The sequence below is a fragment of the Podarcis cretensis genome (assembly GCF_951804945.1).
Source record: "Podarcis cretensis genome assembly, chromosome: 8".
NCBI lineage: Eukaryota > Metazoa > Chordata > Lepidosauria > Squamata > Lacertidae > Podarcis > Podarcis cretensis.
Window position 1 is genome coordinate 68,374,656 of NC_137177.1, and position 25,022 is coordinate 68,399,677.

Genomic DNA, 25,022 nt, shown 5'->3' on the forward strand with positions numbered 1-25,022 from the left:
CGTGTGACCAGGTAGATGGGCGTGACCCTGGCATACCCCATAAAAGGGCTGGTCACGCAGCCATCTTCCTGTTGACCCCTTACTCTCTTCAACTTCTTAATGCTCTTGATACCCTTGCACATGGGCTCAGTCCCCATATGGGATGAACTCTCTTCTGTAACTACAAGCTAAAGCTTGCCTTCAGGGAACCTACTGTGAACTGAATGTAAGTAAACTTCTTATCATCACTTAAAGAAGACTGTTGTGCCTTTATTCTTTTTAAGAGGGAACAAAGGGGATTTACCAGGAACAAACCCAATATGGACAAGCCAGATTGGATTGCTTAACTCAAGAGATTCAGACGAATCAACCAACTAGCTTCCTGCAATATACAAGGGAATGTACTCTGCTACCAGCTCACTACAGTGAGTGAGGAAGGATAATATTTAAATCAATATATCCTCTCCTACTATCCACCACATTCCCACACTCAACTCCTGAGAGGGTCTGTAGAGAAGGAGGTTCTCCTTCAGATATTCAGGACCTAAATTAATGGTGTGTTTCACAACTGAAGTAATGCACACTAGACATTTAAAGTGTTTGTGGGGCAGAGAGAGAAGATGATTAATCCCAGGGTCTGAAGTTACTTAAATATGTAACTCAACAAAACAAGTCATTTGTGTTGTTTTCAAGGTATATATACATATATATTCTACAGATTGGTTATTTGATCATCAGGGACCGAACGGCAGGTTTATTTCTTGAAGATGGTCTTGTAAATCCATTTCTGGAAGTTGGAGACTGCCGTGTAGACACCTGGGTATCTGGGGCTGGCACAGCTGTGGCCCCAGGAAACAATCCCAAAAACACGCCCTTCACACACTAAGGGGCCCCCAGAATCGCCCTGGTGGGAGAAAGAAAGGGGGGTGGAAACACAGTGAAGAGAATTAGCATTAAAGCTTTGTCAAAGCAGCTGCTAATATCCATCGGTTCTTTATATTAAAAAGCAAACTACATTTTTAAAAAGTAATTTCACAAAGCTGTTTTAAAGTCTCGACCCATCCCCACCTGGTCCCTGTTGGAAGCATAACACTCAAAAGGAAGAGTGGCACGTTTTAGGATCCAGTTTCTGGAATAGCCAGACAAGTTTCTTGGTATTGGCTCCTAAGTATGGACCATTAAGGTAACAAAGGAAGTGGCTCTGTGCAGGATTCAAACACAAACAGGTGGGCCCCCTCTCTCAACTAGCCGTTAGCTGGTCTGACTTGAGGTGTGCATGAGAGAGCTAGAAGCAGGCAGAGAACAGAGAGGCAGAGACATGCTTGGTTTCTGCTTGAACCCAAGGCTGCAGCTCTGGGAGAAGCAAGACTTTATTGGGGTGTTAATGTTGTGAAAGGTAGAAAGGCAAGTGTGGTGTGTGTGTGTGTGTGTGTGTGTGTGTGTGTGTGTGTGTGTTTGTGTAAAAGGTAAACGTAAAGGATCCCTGGATGGTTAAGTCCAGTCAAAAGTGACTATGGGGTTGCAGCGCTCATCTCGCTTTCAGGCCGAGAGAGCACAGACAGCTTTCTGAGTCGTGTGGCCAGCATGACTAAACTGCTTCTGGTGCAACCACGTTTACTTTCCTGCTACCTATTTATCTACTTGCACCGGTGTGCTTTTGAACTGCTAGATTGGCAGGAGCTGGGGCAGAGCAATGGGAGCTCACCCCGTCATGGGGATTCAAACCACCAATCTTCTGATCAGCAAGCCCAAGAGGCTCAGTGGTTTAGACCACAGCACCACCCATGTTCTTTACTTTTACCTTTGTGTGTGTACTAGAAGCTAGAAGCAGGCTGCCGGCTGGGCAGTTGAGTGACAAAGGAATGCCTGATTTCTGCTGGAATCAAAGCCTGTGGCTATGGGAAGACCCTCTTAGATTTGGGGTGCTAATGCTGTAATCTCCTCCATTGTAGGTTTGGGTTGTATATATTTAGGGTGGTATGCAACAATATGTGTCTAGGTGCATGACTGAGCATGGAAGTGTGCAGTCATCGCCTCCAAAATTTAATTGCTAGGAAAGAGGGAGGGGGTGAACCCCAAAGAGCAGCAACATCATCAGCTCTCTGGAAGAACATTTCAAGAAGGGATCTCCCAGCCTGTCAAAGATGAGAACAGCAATTTATGGGCAACCAGGAAAACTGGGACTGGTAAAGCAGGAAGTACTGGATTATCTGCCCTTGGAATTAAGCCCTTCTCAAATAAAGATGAATCACAGCTGAAGGAGAAACGCAGAAGGTGGGCAGCAGGGAAAGGTTTATTTCTGAAAGGTACAGAGTGGGGGTGATTCAATCAACGCAGACACCATTCTGGAAGATAACGGGAAAGTACAGTACAGGGTGGGGAGAACCCTCTTTCATATCCAAAAACCCAGGGGTGGCATGGAGTCTCCAGCCTATTGGCAGAGAGGGGATGTGGCTAGGGAGAGTCTCAAGGGCCAGATAAAAAGAGCTAGAGGGCCACATTTGGCTCTCGGGCTTGAGAACATAAGGAGAGTCGGCAAGATCAGGCCAATGGACCAGCTAGTCTAGCCTCCTAGACTAGAGTATGGACCAGCTAGTCTAGCCGCCAAGAGCCAGTGTGGTGTAGTGGTTTAGAGCAGTAGTCTCGTAATCTGGTGAACTGGGTTTGATTCCCTGCTCCTCCACATGCATCTGCTGGGTGACCTTGGGCTAGTCACACTTCTCTGAAGTCTCTCAGCCCCACTCACCTCACAGACTGTTTGTTATGGGGGAGGAAGGGAAGGGAGAATGTTAGCCGCTTTGAGACTCCTTAGGGTAGTGATAAAGCGGGATATCAAATCCAAACTCTTCTTCTTCTTCCTGTTCTCACAGAAGCCACCCAGATGGCTGTGGGAAAACCGTAAGCAGGATTCGAACACAAGAGCCCTCTCCCTTCCTGTGGTTTCCAGCAACTGCTATTCAGGAAGCGTTACTGCCTCTGACTGAGACCCCAACCCACCCTCCCTGCACTAAGCTGATCAGTTTTCCAAAGAGGCGTTTAGTCTTCCAAACTTCCTCTGCTAAACGGACACCGGCATTTACCTGGCAGGCATCTTTCCCCCCGGTGTTGAACCCGGCGCAGATCATGTTCCTGGTGATGTACCCAGCGTACGAAGAGGAGCTGTTGCACTTCCACGTGGAGATGATGGGGAGGTGGACGCTGCGCAGAGTGTCTGACGTCCTGCCCCCGATGGGAGTGGTGTAACCCCAACCGGAGACTTGGCAGAAACGTCCGTCCCGGACTGTGGCTCCTTGCTGGGGAAGGGGCACGATGGAGACAAAGGGGCTGTAGGCCACTGGCCGGTTCAGCTGTTTTGAGACATCAAGGGATGGGGGTGGGGGCAGTTCACTTATTCCATCAATTCAATCTCACCCTGATGCAGACCCTCCAGTTTGGGCCGGTGGTGCCAATGGTTGGCATGTTCAGGTGTATGCAAAGAACCCACACCTGAGCAGCAGCTCCATTGACCTCCTTCATCATTGCAACCTTCTCACTCAGTTGCCATTTGTTCAAGCCCAGACACTGGTGCAGCATCAGTCAAGAGAGGATTGGCAGATGCCACTGCCTGCTTGCTCATTGACTTTTAAAATTTTTATCTTTAAATGATATTTACTGAGTTTCCATTTTATAACATGTAAATACAATCTTTGTTTTTTCACATAAACTCAAGCTCATTTGAGCTCATTGACTTCCCCCCACCTCATGGTTACTTTATTTATTTGCTATATCACCACATTTCTAATTTCCTCCCTTTCCTATTGTCCTATTTAATTTATCTGTAAAAAGGTAGAATCTTCAACCTTATAAGCCTTTTCAAATCATTCCTGCCAATGTTGTTAACTGTTTACAATTGTCCTTCAAATATTGTATAAATTTTCCCCAATCTTTTTGGAAACTTGATCTCGCTGGTTTTGGATTTTAACCAGTCAGCTTCGCCATATTCCATCATCTTCGTCTGCCACTCTTCCATTGTTGGTAACTCCTGTTGTTTCCATTTTTGGGCTATTAAAATTCTTGCTGCAGTGGTTGCATACATAAGTAATTTTTGATCTCTTTTAGGAATTTCTTCTCCTGCTATACCCAGTAAAAACGCTTCTGGCTTTTTAACAAATCATATATATATATATATGTATGTATGTATATATATAAAATTCCAGAAGGTTTTCATGTCCACATATGGTAAAAATCCCCTTCTTTTTCTTTACATTTCCAACATTCCTTATTTTTCATTTTATACATTTTACAAAGTTTAGTTGGCGTTAACTACCGCCTATACATCATTTTCTTTTCTTTTTCCTTTTTTTATTATACATTTTATAAATTTCCATCCAATTATTCATTTAATCCCACATACAACAAATTATAACTGTTTTTGACTTCCTTCAGCATCTCTGACAATCATCCATATTTATACCTTTAATACACATTCCCTTCTTTCGTATTGCCATTGTTCCTCCTTACTCCCATTGTTTGTAATAAACAATACTTTTTTTTTTACAGTGCCTCTTTAAATCCCACTAGCGTTGTATTTACACCACATATATTTTTCAGATAATCCCCAAATTTTCCCCAGTCCTCGATGAACTTTTGGTCTTTAGTGCATCTGATTTTCCCAGTTAGTTTATCCAGTTCTGCATAGTCTACCAATTTTGATCTCCATTCTTCTATCGTCGGTATCTCCTCTTGTTTCCATACATTGTTTACATCATTTTCATAATATTTTCTTTCAGTGCACTGTAGGCTGTAAATTTAATGCTTGCTCATTGACTCTTTGCCCAGCACTGATGCATTGAATTGTTCTTTGAAACAGAAGTTATACTGTTACATACAGCCTGTTACATCGCAGCAAGCAAGCTGGCAAAAACAATATGGAGGCAGAAGAAGAGGAACAGCTGTGAAAACGAGGGTATTATAGATTTAGGAGGGGGACCCCCCCCCCAAAAAAAAACCTGTAGAAATGAATAAATGCTAGGAATTTGTTTCATTGGCATACTGACGCAGGCCTGGCCAGTGGTTCCTGGCCTTCCTTCCTTCAGAACTAACAGCTGTAAGTTCTGGGATCCTGAGGTCAGGGGCGGTATGTCCCATTTTGGTACTTGAGGCAAAACAGGAAGTGCTGCCCTGCTCTGCCACGCCACCGCTTGCCACCTCTGTGCCACCTCTGATTCCAAAGGGGACCTCGGTCAGCATATTCACAATCACAGGGGATGCACTGGGGCAAACACGGAGGTGCAAAAGCGGCGGTGGTGGTGGGCGGATTCCCTGGGGCTGGCAGCGAAAGGAAAGCAATTTTAAATGTAAATACTTAAACTAATCCTTTTCCCTATGTATTTTTAAAAAGCACTATTGTATATCTATATTTTCCATTTTGTCTTTATATGCAGATACGGTTCAAGGCTTGAAATAAAATTATTTGTCAGCATAACTTTTGTGAAAATTATTTATATGCTTACTTATTTATAAGACTTCAGTTATCCCAAGGGTAAAAAAAAGGGGGGGCAACATTATCTACCTGGCCTGGGCCTCTGCCTGGCTCTGCAAGACCCTGGGCATTGGTGCCGATTCCCTGAAAGAGCTTGCAAGATCTCACCCAAATCTCATGAGATCTTTTGCTCTCCTTGACATTGCTCTCTTTGCAAGACTTTGGTGAGATCTCGCAAGACCTTACAGGAAACCAGCACCTATACTGGCACCGCTTCTCTGGCAGAGATGGGGCCATGGCAGGAGGCATCCATGAGGCTTCACACCACTTTGTGGGTGGGCCGGCCTTGCCTGAGGTCGTTATGGGCATACACACTGGTATCTGTTTACCTGTGAGCACAAACCTTTAAAAAAAAAAAAAGTTTCTCAGTCTACCAGATTTGCACAAAACAGCAGCCATATGTTGTTTGTGTGTGTGTGCGTGCGTTGCTCCAAGCCAGGAAAGCTGAGATACATGGGGATTAGTTTACATGTGCACATGCACCTTTTGTGATCTACCATGCTTGCACAAAACTAAAAATAAGTGATGCCTCACCCCAAACTAGGTAAGGATTTGGAGCTGTTCACATGAAAGGCTGCCCGACACTTCATTTCCGCCACCTTCCCTCCCCAGCTCAACAGCTTTGATTTCCTAAAAAAAAGCTGAACAACTTTGCCTGCCCTTCCCAAAAATTCTGGCTATGCCCATGGCTGGTGTTTCTCCATTTTCTTTGTTTTTCAGTCCCCCACATAATTGCAATTTTAAAAAGTCACCGTTTTCAAAGATCTGGCCAGCAGGCTGTGGATCCTGACGCACCTGGGCATGCCGTCCACAACTCCAGCTGAAACTTTCCCTTTCTTTCAATCCTGACCCTGTTCTGTCACCTAGGAAAACTTTGTTACCTTGATAAGCATGATGTCTGCATTTTTGGAAGTGGCGCTGTATTCTGGGTGGACCACCATGCGGGCAGGTCGGAAGATCTGTTCCGTGCCTTCAAATGTGGAAAGCGAATATTCCCCGGCTACGATCAGCATCTGGTGGATTCTGAAAGAGGAGCAAGAAAACGGGATGAGGGTGGATTTATCGCAAACATGTCAGATTTGGGTTAGGCAGGGGTCTGTTATGCAGGACTGTCAGATCTTGATATGTCTTTGGGCTTACCACAGATAGGTAGTATAGTAACCTCTCCAGAACCGTATAAGACAGTAGTTAATGTATTCTTCGCTCTATGAGACATACTTTTCCCCTCCTAAAAAGCAAGGGGAAATGTGTGTGTGTGTTATGGAGTGAATGCAGGCTGCAAGGCTACCCCAGAAGCAAGAAGGGGTGTGCAGCGCTCCCTCTCGCTGTTCTGGCTTCTGGGATAGCCCCACGAAGCCTCCACAGGGCATAGGGGGGGGGCCTTCATCCCGCTGCTCTGCAGAGGCTTCATGCAGCTATCCCTGGCTTTTGCGGGAGGTGAGGGAAGGGACAGAGAGAGCTGCTCTGTCCCTTCCCCCACTTCCCAGAAAAGCCCCCAAGAGCCACACTCCCTTTAAAGAGTGTGCGGCTCTTGCGGGAGGTGGAGGGAAAGCCAGGAGGGCAAGAGGGATTGGTGCGCACCAATCCCGCTTGCTCTCCTGGCTTCAGGGATAGTGCTCCCTCTTCGCTCATGAGGCTTTGCGTTGCTTTCTTATTTCTTGTTTTTCTCCCCTAAAAACTAGGTGCGTCTTATTGTCCGGTGCGTCTAATAGAGCGAAAAATACGGTAATTTGTAGGAAGAACTTTGCTGTAAAACTGGCAATGGGGGGGGGATCTGACTAAAAGCTGTCCACTGCCCCTTTTCTCAGGTTTCTTCCTCTATCCACCTGCTACTTCATGCTCCTTTCCCATTAAATTACTACTCTACAAAATTTTCCTTCAGCCACTGATACAGAAATAATTGGGGTGGTTGGCTTTTGCTGCCCAGCTCCCCAAGGGACTAAGTCCCCTAAGTCCATGATCAGTCAGAGATGAACGGATGGAGGCAGGATGCAATGAAAGCAAGGCAGATCTTTATACTACTACTACTACTAATAATAATAATTTATTACTTATACCCTGCCCATCTGGCTGGGCTTCCCCAGCCACTCTGGGTGGCTTCCAACAAAATATTAAAATACAGCAATCCATCAAACATTAAAAGCTTCCCTAAACAGGGCTGCCTTCAGATGTCTTCTAAAAGTCTGGTAGTTGTTGTTGTCTTTGACATCTGGTGGGAGGGTGTTCCACAGGGCAGGTGCTACTACTGAGAAGGCCCTCTGCCGGGTTCCCTGGACCTCAGTGTCTGGGTAGAACAATGGGGGTGGAGACGTTCCTTCAGATATACTGAGCCGAGGCCATTTAGGGCTTTAAAGGTCAGTACCAACACTTTGAATTGTGCTCAGAAACATACTGGGAGCCAATGTAGGTCTTTCAAGACCAGTGTTATGTGGTCTCGGCGGCCGCTCCCAATCACCACTCTAGCTGCCGCATTCTGGATTAGTTGTAGTTTCCATGTCACCTTCAAAGGTATCCCCAAATAGAGCGCATTGCAGTAGTCCAAGCGAGAGATAACCAGAGCATGCACCACTCTGGTGAGACAGTCTGCAGGCAGGTAGGGTCTCAGCCTGTGTACCAGATGGAGCTGGTAAACAGCTGCCCTGGACACAGAATTGACCTGCACCTCCCTGGACAGCTGCGAGTCCAAAATTACTCTCAGGCTGCGCACCTGGCCCTTCAGGGGCACAGTTACCCCATTCAGGACCAGGGAGTCCTCCACACCCGCCCGCCTCCTGTCCCCCCAAAACAGTACTTCTGTCTTGTCAGGATTCAACCTCAATCTGTTAGCTGCCATCCATCCTCCAACCGCCTCCAGACACTCACACAGGACCTTCACCGCCTCCACTTTATTTTTCTGTTGCAACAGAGTTCCCTCCCCTCCTAGCAAGGAGGCAAGAGGGACTCAAAACCAAGAAGAAACATCTCTTTCTGCTTTGGATTTTGAACCTTTGACGTGCTTTTGAGTTTGTGCAACGTTTCCAAATCAGTGCTGCCTATTACTGACCGGCTCCCACCAACCTATTTTGATGCAGGATGTCCGATGGATGGACCTGGAGAGCGTTCAGATGTTCTGCTGTGTGCCTTGGCTCCTTACCCTGTTTTGCAGTGGGCGGCAGTCAGGACCCAGTTCCGACTGATGAGGGCTCCACCACAGAAATGGTAGCCTGTATTCCTTTTCAGAGAGACCAGGTACTTGGAAGAGTGGGGTGAAACTATGTAGCCCCCAATGATCCGTTGGGAGTCGCTCGCGCCATCTGCAGAGCGGAGGGGAAGAACTGTCATACAATAATCAGAATCTCTGATGGGGCAAAAATCTATACACGGGACCCAGCAACGATTGAAGGCTCCTCCAAATGTACTTTTTTAATTGTACATTTATTACAGTTTATGTGTGGTCATTTCAACACAGCTTGGGCCTCACAAAAGCAGTTGAAGGGTTGTTGCGCCCAACGCCAGTCCTACTCAGAGTAGACCAGTGCTTTTTTCTTGGGGGGGTTACGCAGGGATACGCAAAGCCTTAAACATTTGTGAATCTTTGTACTTTTGTCCATTTACTGCATTTATTTTTCCCGATTTGAACTATAAAATGGGGGTTTTCTTGAGTCAAAATACCCCTAACATTTAATTTTTTTATATAGAAAAAAAGCACTGGAATAGACCCAGTGAAAATAATGGACATGACCCACCTAGGCCTGGTGACTTCAGTGGGTTAACTCTGAGTGGGACCCATTCTGCTTTGTTTCCAATTAGCGCACACCCAATAATTTCCTGCTCTGATCTTGCTACTTTTTAAAACCACAATCATTCCATTTTAGGGTTTTTCTTTGTCTTGTCCTGTATTTGTTGCACTTTTGCAAGATGTCCTCTCCTGACTGGGCAAAAGACTGGGCAAACGTCACTGGTCAACTGGTGTAAAGCAAAATGATGTGTGGGCAGCCCAGTATAAATCTGCTACTAGTGCATTATTATTGTATCCGTAACATGTTGCAGAAAACACACAACAGCCACCAATTTGGAGGGACCCCTAGTCTAACCTAGAAGTTTTTATAAGGGTCAGATAGAACCACATGACCTGCTCTGACCTATCATTGTTGAGGCTCCCTAGAGACGTAACTGAAACTGCAACAGATTGCTGCAGCGTGAAGTGCTGCTACTGCTCAGTGTTTCAGCCACTCAGCCAGGCCCTCCCCAGTGTTACTATCCACTTCGCTCCCTACCCCCATGCTCACTGAGCCTGCTTGGTCCTAACTGGGCTGCTGGGGGTGGGGGAGGTGCCCTATCCTTAATTCCTTCCACCCTTGCAATCTTTTCTGGACTTCTGCAAACATTGGGATTTCACACTTGTGCACGGTGGTGCTGTTTTCATCCCATAAGCCAGGGGTTTTCATCCTTTTTGGGTCCACGGCTCTGTTGACCAACTACATTCTTTCTGCGGCACCCTTGTGGGGCCCAGTTATGTCACCCTGTTATGTACTGAGTTGAATAGGATCCAAAATGCAGCAGTCTGATTGGTCCTAGAACAATGGAGCAGTATGAGTGGTCCGCAGGAGCCACCCAATCCAGCTCCAGGTGGAAGTGAATCCACAACCTGATTGGCCTACAGGAGAATCCCGGAATTAGCCAATCACATGCAGCCCATTGTGTAAATAATGTATATAAAGCAGATATTGTGGGGAACTTCCATTCCTCCTCACCACTATGAGCTGAATAAAGAGCATGAAATCCACTCTCGACTCCCAGTATATTTCACACCCCTTGCCTGCAGAGCTGGCAGCCCCTCACCCCTTTTCGAACAGCCTCCCTTGTGGAGTGTTCCCTCAGCCTCCTCTCTTCTCCCCTCTCCTTGGGAGGCCTCTGAGCAGCCGAAGCTGCTGCCCTGGTCTCTGAGCTCCCCGCCCCTGCCTCAAAGAAAGGTGCCTCTTCACACTGCCCCATGGGATCCTGGGAAGCAACCCCTGGCCAGCCCCAGAGGCACCATTCATTCACCTGGGGAGCTTGCAGCCAAGGCTCCTGCAACAAACAGCAGCCCAAGCCTTTGGGAGGCTGAGATGCGAGAGGGCATCGGAGGAGCGAGGGAAGGAAAAAGGGAAAGAAGCCAGTACAGTGGTACCTCGGGTTAAGTAGTTAGGGTAATTCGTTCCGGAGGTCCGTTCTTAACCTGAAGCACCACTTTAGCTAATGGGGCCTCCTCCTGCTGCTGTTCCGCCGCAGCACAATTTCTATTCTCATCCTGAAGCAATGTTCTTAACCTGAGGTAATATTTCTGGGTTAGCGGAGTCTGTAACCTGAAGCGTATCTAATCCGAGGTTCCACTGCATTGCCCGCGGCACCTCTGACCATCATTCAAGGGACCCCAGGGTGCCACGGCACACTGGTTGAAGACCACTGCCATAAGCAACTACACTTGGAGAATTACGGTACTATATAGGACAGGAAGCTGTTAATAGATAGCCTTAGAGACGCCTCCTCTGACCATCACTGATTACCACACCAGTCGTTGCCTCATTCATTCGCTCAGTTTTCAGAGAGAATACAAGGCAGCATTGCTGGCGAATCCATTTTATTCCAGCGTTTTCTGTGTTGTTCTCCAGTCTTTCCTCAGACTTGATTCATGATGATTCACTGCACTGCACCCCACCATTAAAATACAATTTCAGCAGACTGTTCAGTGTGAATGTGCTGGTGAGGTTTCTCCCTCCTACTGGCCCTTTAATTAGTCATTTCCTGTTCTCGGTATGTGCCTGCTTTAAAAAGAAAAGAAAATACTGAAAGGCTACCAGTTCCCAATCTCTCTTTTCCACGAATGCCTTGCCATTTAAAGATAATGTTCTTTCTTTTAAAAATCAATTGGCTTTCTGCAGGCAATAGAAGATCTGATTATTCCAGCAAGTTTTTACTGCTGTGAACATTTTATTACTAAACTCTTACTGCCAAGTTTACTGCTGCTTACTTTATGCTCAATTTTATTGGGCTAAAAATTTAAAAGGTTTTATTCTGTTTTCTTCTTTTTTTAAAAAAATAAAAATCTTCTGCTATTCTAACTGTTTTGCTCTTCCTACACTTTTTTGTTTTTTTTTTAAAAGTGGGGTGGGAACCACTTCCCTAACCTGGTTCTGGAGTCAAATATAACCCCAGTTAAAAAGACAAAACAAAATTATGCTTGATAATGGTACCAATATATTGGGTAAAAATGAAACTGAATTAAGGATGGCTGTTTTGAAAACTGGAATTCAACCATAACAGTATGTTCTGCATCCTGTAAGGGGAAACTTTGCTAGTTTCCTCTCATTATTCAGAGGGGGAAATGATGAGAATCACTCCGACAGGAGGCAGCGATGGGCATTCAACGGATGGCTTTGAAAGATGATTTGACAAAGTCATGGAAGAGAAGGCTATCCATGACTACACTATGCCTCCAGGGTCAGAGGCAGTAATGCCATCGGATACCAGTTGCTGGAAATTCCAGGAGGGGAGAGTACAGCATTCCTCAAGCTCTGCTCACATGCTTCCCCCAGGCATCTGGTTGGCCACTGTGAAGTCTAGATGGGCCACTGGCTTGATCCAGCACGCCCTTCTTGAGTTCAGAGGAAACCTCCCTCCCATGGAATTTACTTCTGCTTAGACAACACTCAGAATCTTGACTGTTATGTACTAAGCTTGGAACCATAGAACAATAGGCAAGTAGGATCCTAGAATGCAACAACTGATTGGAAAAGACCAATCAGGCTCCAGGAGGAAGTTAATCAGCCTATGAGGCTGGTACGATCGTAGAATGCAACAACTGATTGGCTTGCAGGAAAAGACCAATCAGACTTCAGGAGGGAAGCAGAATCAGCCAATCAGACGGGACTCGCTGTGTAAATAATGTATAAAAGCCTGAGGTTTGGGGAGCAATTCAATCACTGTTTTACAAGCTGCAATAAAGAGCATGAAATCACTACAGGACTCTGAGTATATTTCATTGACCAAAGAGATAGACGTTACCAGATAAAGTAAAACGATCTCAAAGGTCATGTGCAGGGGTCAGCAAACTTTTTCAGCAGGGAGCCAGTCCACTGTCCCTCAGACCTTGTGGTGGGCCAGACTATATTTTGGAAAAATATATAAATGAATTCCTATGCCCCACAAATAAACCAGAGATGCATCTTAAATAAAAGCACACATTCTACTCATGTAAAAAAATCAGACAGGCCCCACAAATAACCCAGAGATGCATTTAAAATAAAAGCACACATTCTACTCATGTAAAAACATCAGGCAGGCCCCACAAATAACCCAGAGATGCATTTTAAATAAAAGGACACATTCTACTCATGTAAAAACATGCTGATTCCCAGACCGTCTGCATAATAATAATAATAATAATAATAATTTATTATTTATACCCCGCCCATCTGGCTGGGCCTCCCCAGCCACTCTGGGCGGCTTCCATAGAAAGCAAAAATACAATAAAATATCACACGTTAAAAACTTCCCTGAACAGGGCTGCCTTAAGATGTCTTCTGAATGTCAGGTAGTTGTTAATCGCTTTGACATCTGCTGGAAGGGCGTTCCACAGGGCGGGCGCCACTACCGAGAAGGCCCTCTGCCTGGTTCCCTGTAGCTTTACTTCTCGCAGTGAGGGAACCGCCAGAAGGCCCTCGGCGCTAGACCTCAGCGTCCGGGCAGAATGATGGGGGTGGAGACGCTCCTTCAGGTATACTGGACCGAGGCCGTTTAGGGATTGCAGGTCGGATTTAGAAGGCAATTGGGCCGGATCCAGCCCCTGGGCCTTGGTTTGCCTACCCATAGTCACGTGGAACCACAGTTTTAATTTTCCTTCCAGTTGATTGCGAAAAGGCAACACCTGAGCAGCGCAGTCCTCCTGTGGAGGCAACCAGCGACAGCTCTTTTAAATGCACATTTAAGAGTTGCCTTTTTGAAATATAAGTGTACCGTTTTTCAAAAGAAAAACGTCTGGAAATTGGAAGAGGAGACTTTTCAGGAAGCAAGAACATCCAAATTTATGTTCTCTGGAGTGGAGATAATTGTTCTGTTATGCAGTGTCACTTTAGTTCAGGGGGAGGGTTAAAGTGCTTTAAAAAAAATAACAGGTAATGTGACTTCTTAATCTGCATGTTCTTACACATGCTTAGAGTCACAGAACTGTAGAGTTGGAAGAGACCCTAAGGATCATGTAGTCCAGCCCCCTGCAATACAGAAATCTCAACTAGATGACAAATGACAGATGGCCATCCAACCTCTGCTTAAAAACCTCCAAGGAGGGAGATTCCACAACCTCCCAAGGGAGACCATTCCACTGGCGAACAGCTCTTACTATCAGAAAGTTCTTCCTGAGGTTTAGCTGGAATCTCCTTTCTTGTAACTTGAATCCATTGATTTTGATCCTATCCTCCAGAGCAGGAGAAAACAAGCTTGCTCCATCTTCCATGTGGCAGCCCTTTAGATATTTGAAGATGGCTATTGTGGCACTGTGGGTTAAACCACAGGGCCTAGGACTTGCCGATCAGAAGGTCGGCGGTTCGAATCCCCGTGACAGGGTGAGCTCCCATTGCTCTGTCCCTGCTTCTGCCAACCTAGCAGTTCGAAAGCACGTCAAAGTGCAAGTAGATAAATAGGTACCGCTCCGGCGGGAAGGTAAACAGCGTTTCTATGCGCTGCTCTGGTTCGCCAGAAGCGGCTTAGTCATGCTGGCCACATGACCCAGAAGCTGTGTGCCGGCTCCCTCGGCCAATAAAGCAAGATGAGCGCCGCAGCCCCAGAGTTGGTTACGACTGGACCTAATGGTCAGGGGTCCCTTTACCTTTATTATATCTCCTCCCAGTCTCCTCTTTTCCAGGCAAAACACCCCCAACTCCCTCAACCATTCCTCATCAGGCTTGGTTTCCAGACCCCTTGATCATCTTGGTTGCCCTCCTCTGTGCATGTTCCAGCTTGTCAATATCCTTCTTAAACTGTGGTGCCCAGAAGTGGACACAGGACTCCACGTGTGGTCTGACCAAGGCGGAATAGAGCGGGGCTATGGCTTCCCTTGATCTGGACACTAGACCTCTGTGGATACAGCCTAGAATAGCATTAGCTTTTTCTTTTCTTTTGCTGGCGGTAAATCCCATTGAATTCAGTGGGGCTTTGTTTAGGGAAAGCATGCTCACCATTGCAGTGCCTATAAACGACGTTGATTTGCCAGAGGTTATTTGTTTAATTTACACAAGCTGCAAAATCCCAATTTCCTTGGCAGAGAATCTGCATCGCCGTGGTGCAAAATGCCCTACAGCTCTGCAGCACAGCAGATGCTTGGCTTGCAAAAAGTCTCCTTCATCCTTTTTTTTTAAAAAAAAAAAATATTTAAAGGATCGGCTAGCTAGAAGGTTGATTGACAGCTCCTCCGCTTGGTTGCTCAAAGGCCTGCTGCCAGTCAGAGCAGGCGGTATACTTAGGCTACATGGTGTCTACATTGGTGTATACAGTGAGTGCTGGTGCCCATTGGGACTGGTAGGGTTGTTGCAGGAATTTATATATAGTTTGGGGGGGTTGCCCCTCCAGCAGATATCATGCACATGCAGCCCACTACCAAAACCAGCACAATCGCTTTTGTGACTTTTTTTTTTTAAATAATATTTATTAAAAATTTTCCAGAATAAAAAGGAAAGATAGCAAGAAAAAAAGAAAAAACAAATATGATTTACACTTGGTTTCAGTGGCATCTTTCCCGGACTTCCCCCCCTCCCCCTCTTGTATTCCATTTCCCTTAAATTGATTCCACAGATTCTTACCCCAAATTTTAAAACCTTATTTGTAATTTTAAATAACCCATTTATTCCAAATTAATTTATCTTATTTATCTTAATGAACCATTTCTCCTTATATTTTATATAATTCCCTAAGATCGACCCCATTTCCCTTCCACGAATTCCCCTATTTTCAAACAACAAACATGAAAAAAGAAAAGAAAGAAATAATATATAATTTTACAGCCTTTGGATTCCAAATCTCTCCCCCCCCCCCCCATTCCCCGGTTCCAATCCCCAAAGTTCATCCATTGTCTACTGCCAGCCTGGTGTATCCACGTCTATATCTCAACTCCACTTTGCCGTCTTTTGATAGCTTTTAATTTCGGAAAGTCCAATCTCGAAAAAACTCTCAGAAAAAGTCATTGTTCTTCCATCCAGACCTCTATGTTTAAGAGTCTAACTTAAATTCTATTTCTTGGTCCTTTTAAAGTCTGGATGTTCCAAATACTCTGGCTTCAAATTTGGTCCAGCTCTTATTCCTCAGGTTGCTTTTTCCTGTTCTGCTGCAGAAACCTTCTAATTCAGAAACTTCTTGTTCTCCACAGAGGCTTTTGTTATTCAGGAACATAACTTGCGTCAAGTCCCTTCCTTTCTTCAATAGATAAATCCATTGTCTCCTTTAGTATAGAAACCTCTGTAGACAAAATAATGCTTCGTTTTTGCAGCTTTCCCAAGAGATAACAGATCCTGCTCAAATTCATACTATTTTTCCACTTGCTGCTACTGTTGCAATGTCCCAGCCTCCCTCTAGAGGGAATATGGTAACTTAATTTCTTTCAAAATCAGACCCAAAAGTCAAATAACTTGTTGCCTTTATTTCCAATAATTTATGTCCAAATTGTAACAAATCTAACCAGCAAAGCCATCGTAACAAAGTTCTCTTTTATTTTCCTGCTTTGACAGCTACTTTGACAGCTGTCAAAGTTTCTGTGTCTCTTCACCAGTCTCTCATAGCGGATCGTTCCCGGTTCCCGGGGGGGTTGCATTTTAGTTCCCACAAATCAGTCTTCTCCTCCAGCACAATTATTGTAATTTCCCATCGTGAAGTTAAAATTTTTTTTCAGGTAAACAAGTTCATCTCTCGATCTTAGTTGTCAAATCCTTGCGTTGAGCCATCTACAACAGGGGGGGGCGGACTTCCTTTTTGCACTCCCCCCGCTCACTCCAAATTCAAAGATCAAATTTCCCTTTTAAGTCCAATCAATTTACTCACGGGTTGTTCCTTTTAGTCCAAATCCGAAATTTTCAAAGAAGAAGTCGTTGCTCTCCGCCGAATGGCATGCGGCTTCGCTGGGCAGGGGAAGCATTGGACTCACAGCACCACACCCCCCCCCCCCCGTCACCCGCTCCGCAGCCTTTAAAAAGTCCGCTTTTGTGACTTTTGTGATTTGTCCCCACAAAACACTTCATCACAGTTTCTTCCTATCTATTCAAAGGGCCTTTGCTGAATGATACCAAATGCAAGAATTCACTGATACGATGTTTCTATGTACAGGCTCACTGGGGAAACTTCAGAAATTCATATAGACATGTGAGCTCAGCTACACAGCAGCCCCTCTGCCTGAGTGATAATCCCTGACATCCTGATACCTGAGTGCCAGACAGGTAGCCATTCCAGAAATAACAAACCCAGATGAAGACAAAAGAGTGTGATTAACTTGGCTGGGAAACAGGGAAATGTAAATACCGTTTTTTGTTACACTTGATGGGTGTTTGGAGGAGGGCAAGGGGAACCATGGGGCAGGATCCAGGATGCTCAGATTACTGCCACCAGACCTCCCCTTTCATGATGTATGAGTGATGTAGTTTGGGGGGTGTAACATGGGGATTAGCAATTAATAAAAGTTTGGGGGCTCTTACATTTGGGGCTTCCATCTTGTTCCACCTTGTGGCAGGTGGGAGTCCTGTCGTGACAGTCTTCAATAAAGACCAAGCCTACTGGCTGCTGTTTTGCTCTGGTATTCCTGGCTGGTGTCCTTGTTTTTTTGCCCAAGGGAGCCCTCAGATTTCTCCGTTAACAGGGTGGAAGGCAGGGAAGCCAAACAGTAGGTGGAATCAGAGCCAATGACAGGTGGAGGCACATCAGTATATTTTTGTCCGCATCCTTCTCTTCCCTGAGGAGTTTTACATTAAAACTAAGGAGGAGGAAGCTGAAAGCCAGGGACACACCCCTGGGCAAGGGCAGGGTGGCTGAGAGCAGTTGGTGGGGCAGTGCCATATCTGCCCTAATAGACCAACCTCAACTGGGTATAAGGCCAAATCAATAGAACCCAGAGCCTACCTACTAGCTTGAGCTGATGGCCAACCCTCCTCTTCCTCCTTCTTCTGCAACTGGTGGTTGCATCCAATTTCACTTGCTTTAAGACATTAGCAGTAGAGAGTTGAGTTCTCTCGGCTCTCTGCTCCCTTCTCTGGCAAGGAGCTTCAGACCGGAGGTGGATATCACTCTAAGGACAGCCTCCGACGGATCAGCTACTCAGCAGTCCTCTTCTCCCCGACAATAGCGAAACGAAGGCCATATATTATTCATTTTCTCGAAGGGGAAGTCGAGGAATGAGCAGCAGAAGCCGTGATTGTTTTTCACGGGGTTTCTTAATTATTTGCATCCTGAGGAAAGGGACAGCAAGCCATAGAACAGCAGTGGGAGACTGTTTTCAGCCGGAGAGCCGCATTCCCTTCAGGGCAGCTTTCCAGGGGCCACATGCCAGGAGCGAATGGGGCCAGAGGCAAAAGCGAGCAGAGCAATGGATGTGCATTTTCTCTTTGTGCACTAAGCTAGTTTCATCACACACCCCTATGCTGTGGGAATTTACAGTCAAATCCAACAATGCATGTTTGCTAAATAAGGATATGAAGGGGTTAAGACTCACAGAGTTCCTGATTGCTAGAGAAGGCACTGTGTGATGTCACTTCCCTTGAGTTTTCTGAGGGGGGGAAAGTCAAAAGCATCTAATCTTATCTACTTCTCCCTGCCATAGAACTCATTCTCTCTTTTCCACTATGCCTCCAAGGCATATAGATATCTGTCTGGTCTCCGCTTCAGCAGAGACTCCATTTTTTAACTCAACTATGTATTTTGCAATCTAGAAGTAGAGTTTGCCGGCCTTCCTTTCATTACTTTTAATGCTGGAATTGAGGGCAAGACTTTTATGTGAGTAAAACACTATTTTTATCCTTCATTTACAGTCTGTTGCACGGTTCTTTTCTTAAGAGTGGGGGAAAGAAAAATCCAGTCTGTTTCCACAACCTGGATAAATAAAAATAAGGTTACATAGCCTGCTTCCAAAGTTTCCACTCTAATGCCGCAAGGGATGATGTTTTGAACTGCTAACTAATTGTTTTAAATGCTAAACTGATTACTTTAAACGTTCTGCTTGCACACGAGTAACAGGGAGGATGAACAGTAAATATATACCTACAAAATCCATCCAACATGTCCTGCATTCATGCAAGCAAAAAGGTGTACCGGAGACACTACAGACAGGCTAACACACTCAAGGAGGGTGTGAACTAAGGTTGTGGAGGACTGTGACCTCGGAAGAGCCCAAGGATCAGATATGAAAGCCAGGAAGGCAGTATCTGGCCTCTGGGCCTGCAGGTCATCTCCCTATCTATTCTTTCTTGGACAACATTCTGAAAGCAGAACCTGGAAAGATTTCCGGGCCTATAATCGATGCTGGTCCTCTCATCCCACTACAAAAGCCATATGATGCTGGTGCTCCCATACCTGGCCACACCTGTACATTCTCATCACTGCCAAAGGAGCCTCTGGTTGCCTCATCACTCCTGGAGACATGCTCAGGGTCGCCAGCTTTTGAACTGATCTGTGGAGTCGTCCCTGGAACAAGAGCGTGATGTGCAGCTGTTACTGGCCCCCTGAATTGCCGTCTCGATTTCTTACAGATCAATGGGTGGGGAAGGAGTGGTTTTGCATAAAATTTGCAGATACTCATTTTTAGGCGGATATATCCAGGTTTAGAAAGAATGGCTATAATTTAAAAAGAAGCACAAGGTGTTGCAGTGTTCTTATCGTAGTGGGAGCGTGCAGGTGACCTGTGTGTCAGCTAGAGATTAGGGGAGGAAATCTAATGCACTTCTCATTTAAAGCTGAATCCATCAAATTCACACTTTCCAAAATAATATGAGAACCAAAACACAATGATCCGTCGAAGGTTGCACATAACTTGTTTTTTTGTGTGTTTTGTTTTCTTTGCAATGCAAGTTCTCCAGTCAAATAATGTTTACCAAAATACAAAAATATTTACAAAAGTATTTACAAATACAAAAATACAAAATACAAAAGTATTTACAAAAAATACTGGTGTGCATAAAAATAAATATATTAGTGAAAGCAATATACAAAAATGCATTTGGTCATGAGAAATTGCTTGCAAAAATGTGTACATGGGTCAAAACTGCGTACAAAATTGTGCTGCTTAGGAGAAATTTACACTAGAAAGCTGAAGAATTTTCACGAGGAGTGTGTGTGTGTGTGTGTGTGTGTGTGTAACTGAATTTAAGATGGAAAAATCTGAGGGTGCGAGAGGACCAAAATAGACTGATCCTTTCCTCCTTATTCCCACAGCAGCCAACTGCACTGAATGGCTGCATGCTTTCCTCTGGGATTTAGGGAAACAATGTGCAGCTTAAGAAACTGCAGCTTCCAGAATTCTTTGGGGGAGGCTATGACTGTTTAAACTAAGTCATAAACCAGTATGTAAATCGAAGCACAGCTATCCTTTGAAAGCTTTATGTCTCTGAATTTTGTAATGCAGTTCTCCAACAAAATAACACCTACCAAAAATTGTATATTACAAGAAACTTGCACTAAAAGGCTGATAAATTATTATTAGTGCTTTTTTAATTTTTAAAACTGACGTAGAAATGTGGATGGGACACGGGTGGCGCTGTGGGTTAAACCACAGATCTCAGGACTTGCCGATCAGAAGGTTGGCAGTTTGAATCCCTGCGACGGGGTGAGCTCCCGTCGCTCGGTCCCTGCTCCTGCCAACCTAGCAGTTTGAAAGCACATCAAAGTGCAAGTAGATAAATAGGTACTGCCCCGGCGGGAAGGTAAACGGCGTTTCTGTGCACTGCTCTGGTTCGCCAGAAGCGGCTTAGTCATGCTGGCCACATGACCTGGAAGCTGTACGCCGGCTCCCTTGGCCAGTAAAGCGAGATGAGCGCCGCAACCCCAGAGTCGGCCATGACTGGACCTAATGGTCAGGGGTCCCTTTACCTTTACCTTTACAAAGGTTGATAAGCTGAACTAAGGATGGAAAAATGCGAAGCTAGAAATGGAAAGATAGGTCCATCCTTGCCAATAAATATGTCCGGCTGGAATGTTTGCAAGTTGGCAAAACAATTAAATGTCATCTGGGTTTGGCAAATCCCCCATATTGAGGAGACCATTCCAGCACCAGCACCCCTGGTTCCAAAGCAGATTGGGTGCAGCGCATGCTAAGCAAGCAACAATCCCGTTTGTGGCAAGTTACTCACCAATCAGTGGGAAGAGGAAAAGCAGGAGTTTCATCCCTTGCATTAGCTGCCTGTTCCCACTAAACCGTCCGCTGAAAGGGAGCTGCCCGCAGGACAGGCACTCAGTGAATCACCTCTTCCTCTCGTGCCTGGGCATCCCGGTTCTTCTTTCAGTTGCCATGACAACCCCCATCCCCATGAGAACAGTGGGTCATTCACCTAAGAGGTCCTTCAGGGACGCCAGCACCTGGTTGACTTCCCTTCACCTTACTCAGCTTCCTCTCCCAGCCCCTTCGCGTTGGGATGAGGTGAAGGGCACCCAGATACTGCCTTTTGCCAGCTTGGACAGTGTTCCTCTTTCTTGGCCAGCTCCCCAGGCCGGTGGCACAAGAGACTCTTCCTAAAAGGAGCTTCCATCTCTCACCGCCTGGCACGCGGCGTTGCGGATCCTGCCAGGAGAGATCGCTGACAGCGCAGAATTAAGAGGATCCAGCTTCTCGGTGCAGATGCTCTGTGGAAATCCTTGGGGAAACGATGAACCTCGACCCCGCTTGAGGGGCAGAGCGTCTGTGCCTTGCACACAAGCGGAACCAAGCTCAGCATCTCTGATGAAAAGAGATCAGGTGGCGTTCTCTTCCTGGTGTTTAATCCTGGATTAGATGGACCATTGCTTTTGCTCCTTATAAAAGCAGTGCCATGTGCATTGATGAGCCTGTAGTTCAAGGGCAACACATACCCCACGGTGAACACCAACTTGGATGGCTTTAAAAGAGAATTAGGCAAATCCATGGAGGACAAGTCTGGCTATGTTCTGTCTTCACTGTTGGGTGCAGTATGGCTCTCAAGGCCACTTGCTGGAATATGCAGGTGGCCAGCTGTCCTGAGGTCCTGTGTGTGTGTTTCACACTGGTACCTGGCTTTCCACTGAGAGAACAGGATCTGGAATAGATGGGCCTTTGGCCTGGTCTGGCAGCTTCTCCTTATTTCCTTAACACGCAGGAGGTCCCAGGTTCAGTCCCTGGTATCTCCAGTTAGAAGCATGAGGTATCAGGTGATGGGAAGGAGTCGTTGCCCAAGAAGATCCTGGGGAGACACTATCCATCACAGTGGACCACGATATATAATGAGTTGAAAAAATGTTTAAAATAACCTTTTCTATATAAAAGTCTTCCTTTTAGGAATTCTAGGTGCCGAAATCCCAAGGACATTATAGTTCATGCGTACAGTTTATAATAATTTGAGTTACTGTAAGTTGCCATGCATATACAGGTCATCGTTTCAATAATTAATTTGCAGTTTATGAAGCATTTCTGTATCCTTCTGCGGTGCTGAAGAATTCCACGAAACAGTGGGTATATCCGGAATCACTGTTCACTACGTCTGTTTGCACATTTTGTGACTTTCAGAGATTTACAAGATTTCTGTTAATTTGGTTTTGCAGAGAGTGCATATTTCATGTGTTTCATACTGGTCAATGTTGTGTATAGATTATATAAAAAGTTTATATTGACATCACATTACAGTGGTACCTCGGGTTACATACGCTTCAGGTTACAGACTCCGATAACCCAGATATATTACCTCGGGTTAAGAACGTTGCTTCAGGATGAGAACAGAAAATGTGCTCCGGTGGCGGCGCAGCAGGAGCAGGAGGCCCCATTAGCTAAAGTGGTGCCTCAGGTTAAGAACAGTTTCAGGTTAAGAACGGACCTCCAGAACAAATTAAGTACTTCACCCAAGGTACCACTGTATGGGACTTGGTCATCATGTTGCCTTTGGATATTACTGAAATCCCAAGGGAGCAAAAAAGACTGTTTATGTATGTGACCACAGCTATGTGGATGTTATTGGCACAGAGATGGAAAGAAGAAAAAGTCCTTACCAGAGAAGAAGTGGCAGATCGAGTTGATGGATTATGCCAAAATGTCTAAAATGAGTAGAAGAATCAGAAATCAGGAAGACCAAAAATTTAATAAGGAATGGGGAAATTATCTTAAAATTAAAAAACAGTTATAACTGTAAAATTGTAAACAGTTAAAATCGTTAGTAGGATTGGAATAACACTTGTAGTTTAATGGTGAGTTTTGGACACAATGGAGATGTAAAAGATTTGGATTATTATAAAAGATGCAGGAGGAAATGACTAACAATAGGACCCACAAAGGGGAGATTCTCTGGAATCATGTTTCTATGTTGTAGGCTGGATATGTGATTGTAAAAAAATTAATCTGAAAAACCAAATGAATAAATTTATACAATAGATCATGCTGGACACTAGAAGAAACAAAATATCTGGCCTGGTCTGAGGCAGCTTCCAATGTTTAAATCGCCATGTTATGGTGCCATCGTCCACGAAATTGGTTTCCCCCTTGCACCGACTCCCCGCCCCCACCATTACTGCTTCCCAAGCTCATCCAGAATCCAGGTACCCTTGAGGGTTTTTCCTGGCATCTGCAAACGTCTGAGTGCCCCCCTCATTGCTCCATGAAGTCTGACCTTTGTCACCCTTGAAAAAGGAGGACCAGAAGTTGGAAAAGTGAAACCACTTCCTGTTGCTGATGTTGCTGTTAGATTTCTTACCCACACTTCACCATGAACCTCTGGGGCATGCTCCCACAATATAAAAATACAGTATTCAGACAAGTTCAAACTAATTGCAATTAAGGAATAAGGTAAGTCCTAGGAAGCATGTCAAGGCGTAAAAGGGTGCTCTGTGGGGAGGGAAATCAATAGGTCCTACAAAGAATGTCCTCTCCTAGGTAACCTGCCAGAGAATTATTTTGGGGGGTGGAACTACCAAGAGGGCCCCTCTGCCAATCTTAGCACTCAAGAGGGTCTGTAGGGAGGGAAGCAATCTTTCACCTCGAATTGGGCCCGGAAATGAACTGGCAACCAATGCTTTTAGAACAGGGGTTACAGTGGTACCTCGGGTTACATATGCTTCAGGTTACAGACTCCGCTAACCCAGAAATAGTAACTCGGGTTAAGAACTTTGCTTCAGGATGAGAAGAGAAATCGCGCTCCGGCGGCGCAGCAGCAGCAGGAGGCCCCATTAGCTAAAGTGGTGCTTCAGGTTAAGAACAGTTTCAGGTTAAGAACGGACCTCCAGGACAAATTAAGTTCTTAACCCGAGGTACCACTGTATTTGAGTTGTACATGGAATTTGAGTCAGTAACCTGGCTGCTGCCTCTTGAACTAGCTGAAGTTTCCAAGTCATCTTCCAGGGCAGTCCCACGTAGAGAGTGTTGCAATAATCCTATCTGGAAGTTACCAGAGCATGGAGTGCAATTTACGTGGCAAGAATCACAATCTGGAAGCAAAGCCGACTTGGGACCCTCGGAAAGGATTTGTCTGGAATTTCCCTTACTGCAACACAGCCATTAAACACTCAGAAGCCCCGACATCTCTCTACAAGTCCCTCTGAGCTGCGGATGTTTCCAGTTTCCATTTAATTTAGGAAGACGCTCTTTATGGTCCTAAGTAAAATATTGGTTCATGGTTGCTCGATCAATAAATCCTCTCCGCGGATAAGCAAACCGAGGCAAAAGCTAACAGGGAAGCGCTCAGTTCTTCATATTCTGCTTGTTTCAGCTCAGTGGAGGAGAAAAAGAGAGGGGGAGAAACAGAGATCACACAACTGGGCAGCCCTTGCTTATTTGGTATGTTGATTGGCTGTAAGGAAGATGGGGTCTTTTGGCAACACCACCTCTTTTTGGGAAGAGGACCCTGAAGATGTGGAGGCAGATCCGGGAGGCTGAGATAGCCGGCGGGCTAGGAATTTATATGACTGTGAGGATGCCTGAAATTATAATATCTGGTACAGAGGTGGGAACCTCGAGTGTGGGTGTCTATAAGACCCTCCAGGGCTCATTATCTCTGCCCTTAGAGGCTTTCCCCTCTCACCAGTCCTCCTTGGGTGTTGATACTTGGTTAGACTGTCCTTGGACAGTTCAAAAGGGGCTGTCTAGAGCTGGGGATCTGCTTTGCTTTGACTGGGAGAGCTGGGTCCCTTGACAGCTCCAAAATTCGTCGCTTGGGAGGGGACCGCTCAGCCACCTGGGCACACCTGCAGCATCTCGGCTTTCCTGTGCTGCGTCAGCTCCTCTGCCATGCCCAGACTGCCACCCGTACACAGGGAGCATCCCGTATCACCGCCACAAGAAGATGCTGCTTGCTGAGTGGTGCCGTGGCAGCAGTCCAACCTGGCTGGATAA

At 45.6% G+C, this 25,022-nt stretch overlaps 1 protein-coding gene across 1 annotated transcript; it reads right to left on the reverse strand.

Annotated features, from left to right (window-relative positions):
* Window positions 1-733: 733 nt before the first annotated feature.
* Window positions 734-24,919, reverse strand: LOC307223425 (trypsin-3-like; the record flags this gene model as incomplete). The annotated part of the gene is made up of 6 exons (XM_079989392.1): window positions 734-883; window positions 3,060-3,326; window positions 6,382-6,523; window positions 8,634-8,793; window positions 19,058-19,168; window positions 24,865-24,919. 6 exons carry the CDS (start codon window positions 24,917-24,919, stop codon window positions 734-736), a joined length of 885 nt encoding a protein of 294 aa, XP_079845518.1.
* Between the last annotated feature and the right edge of the window lie 103 nt (window positions 24,920-25,022).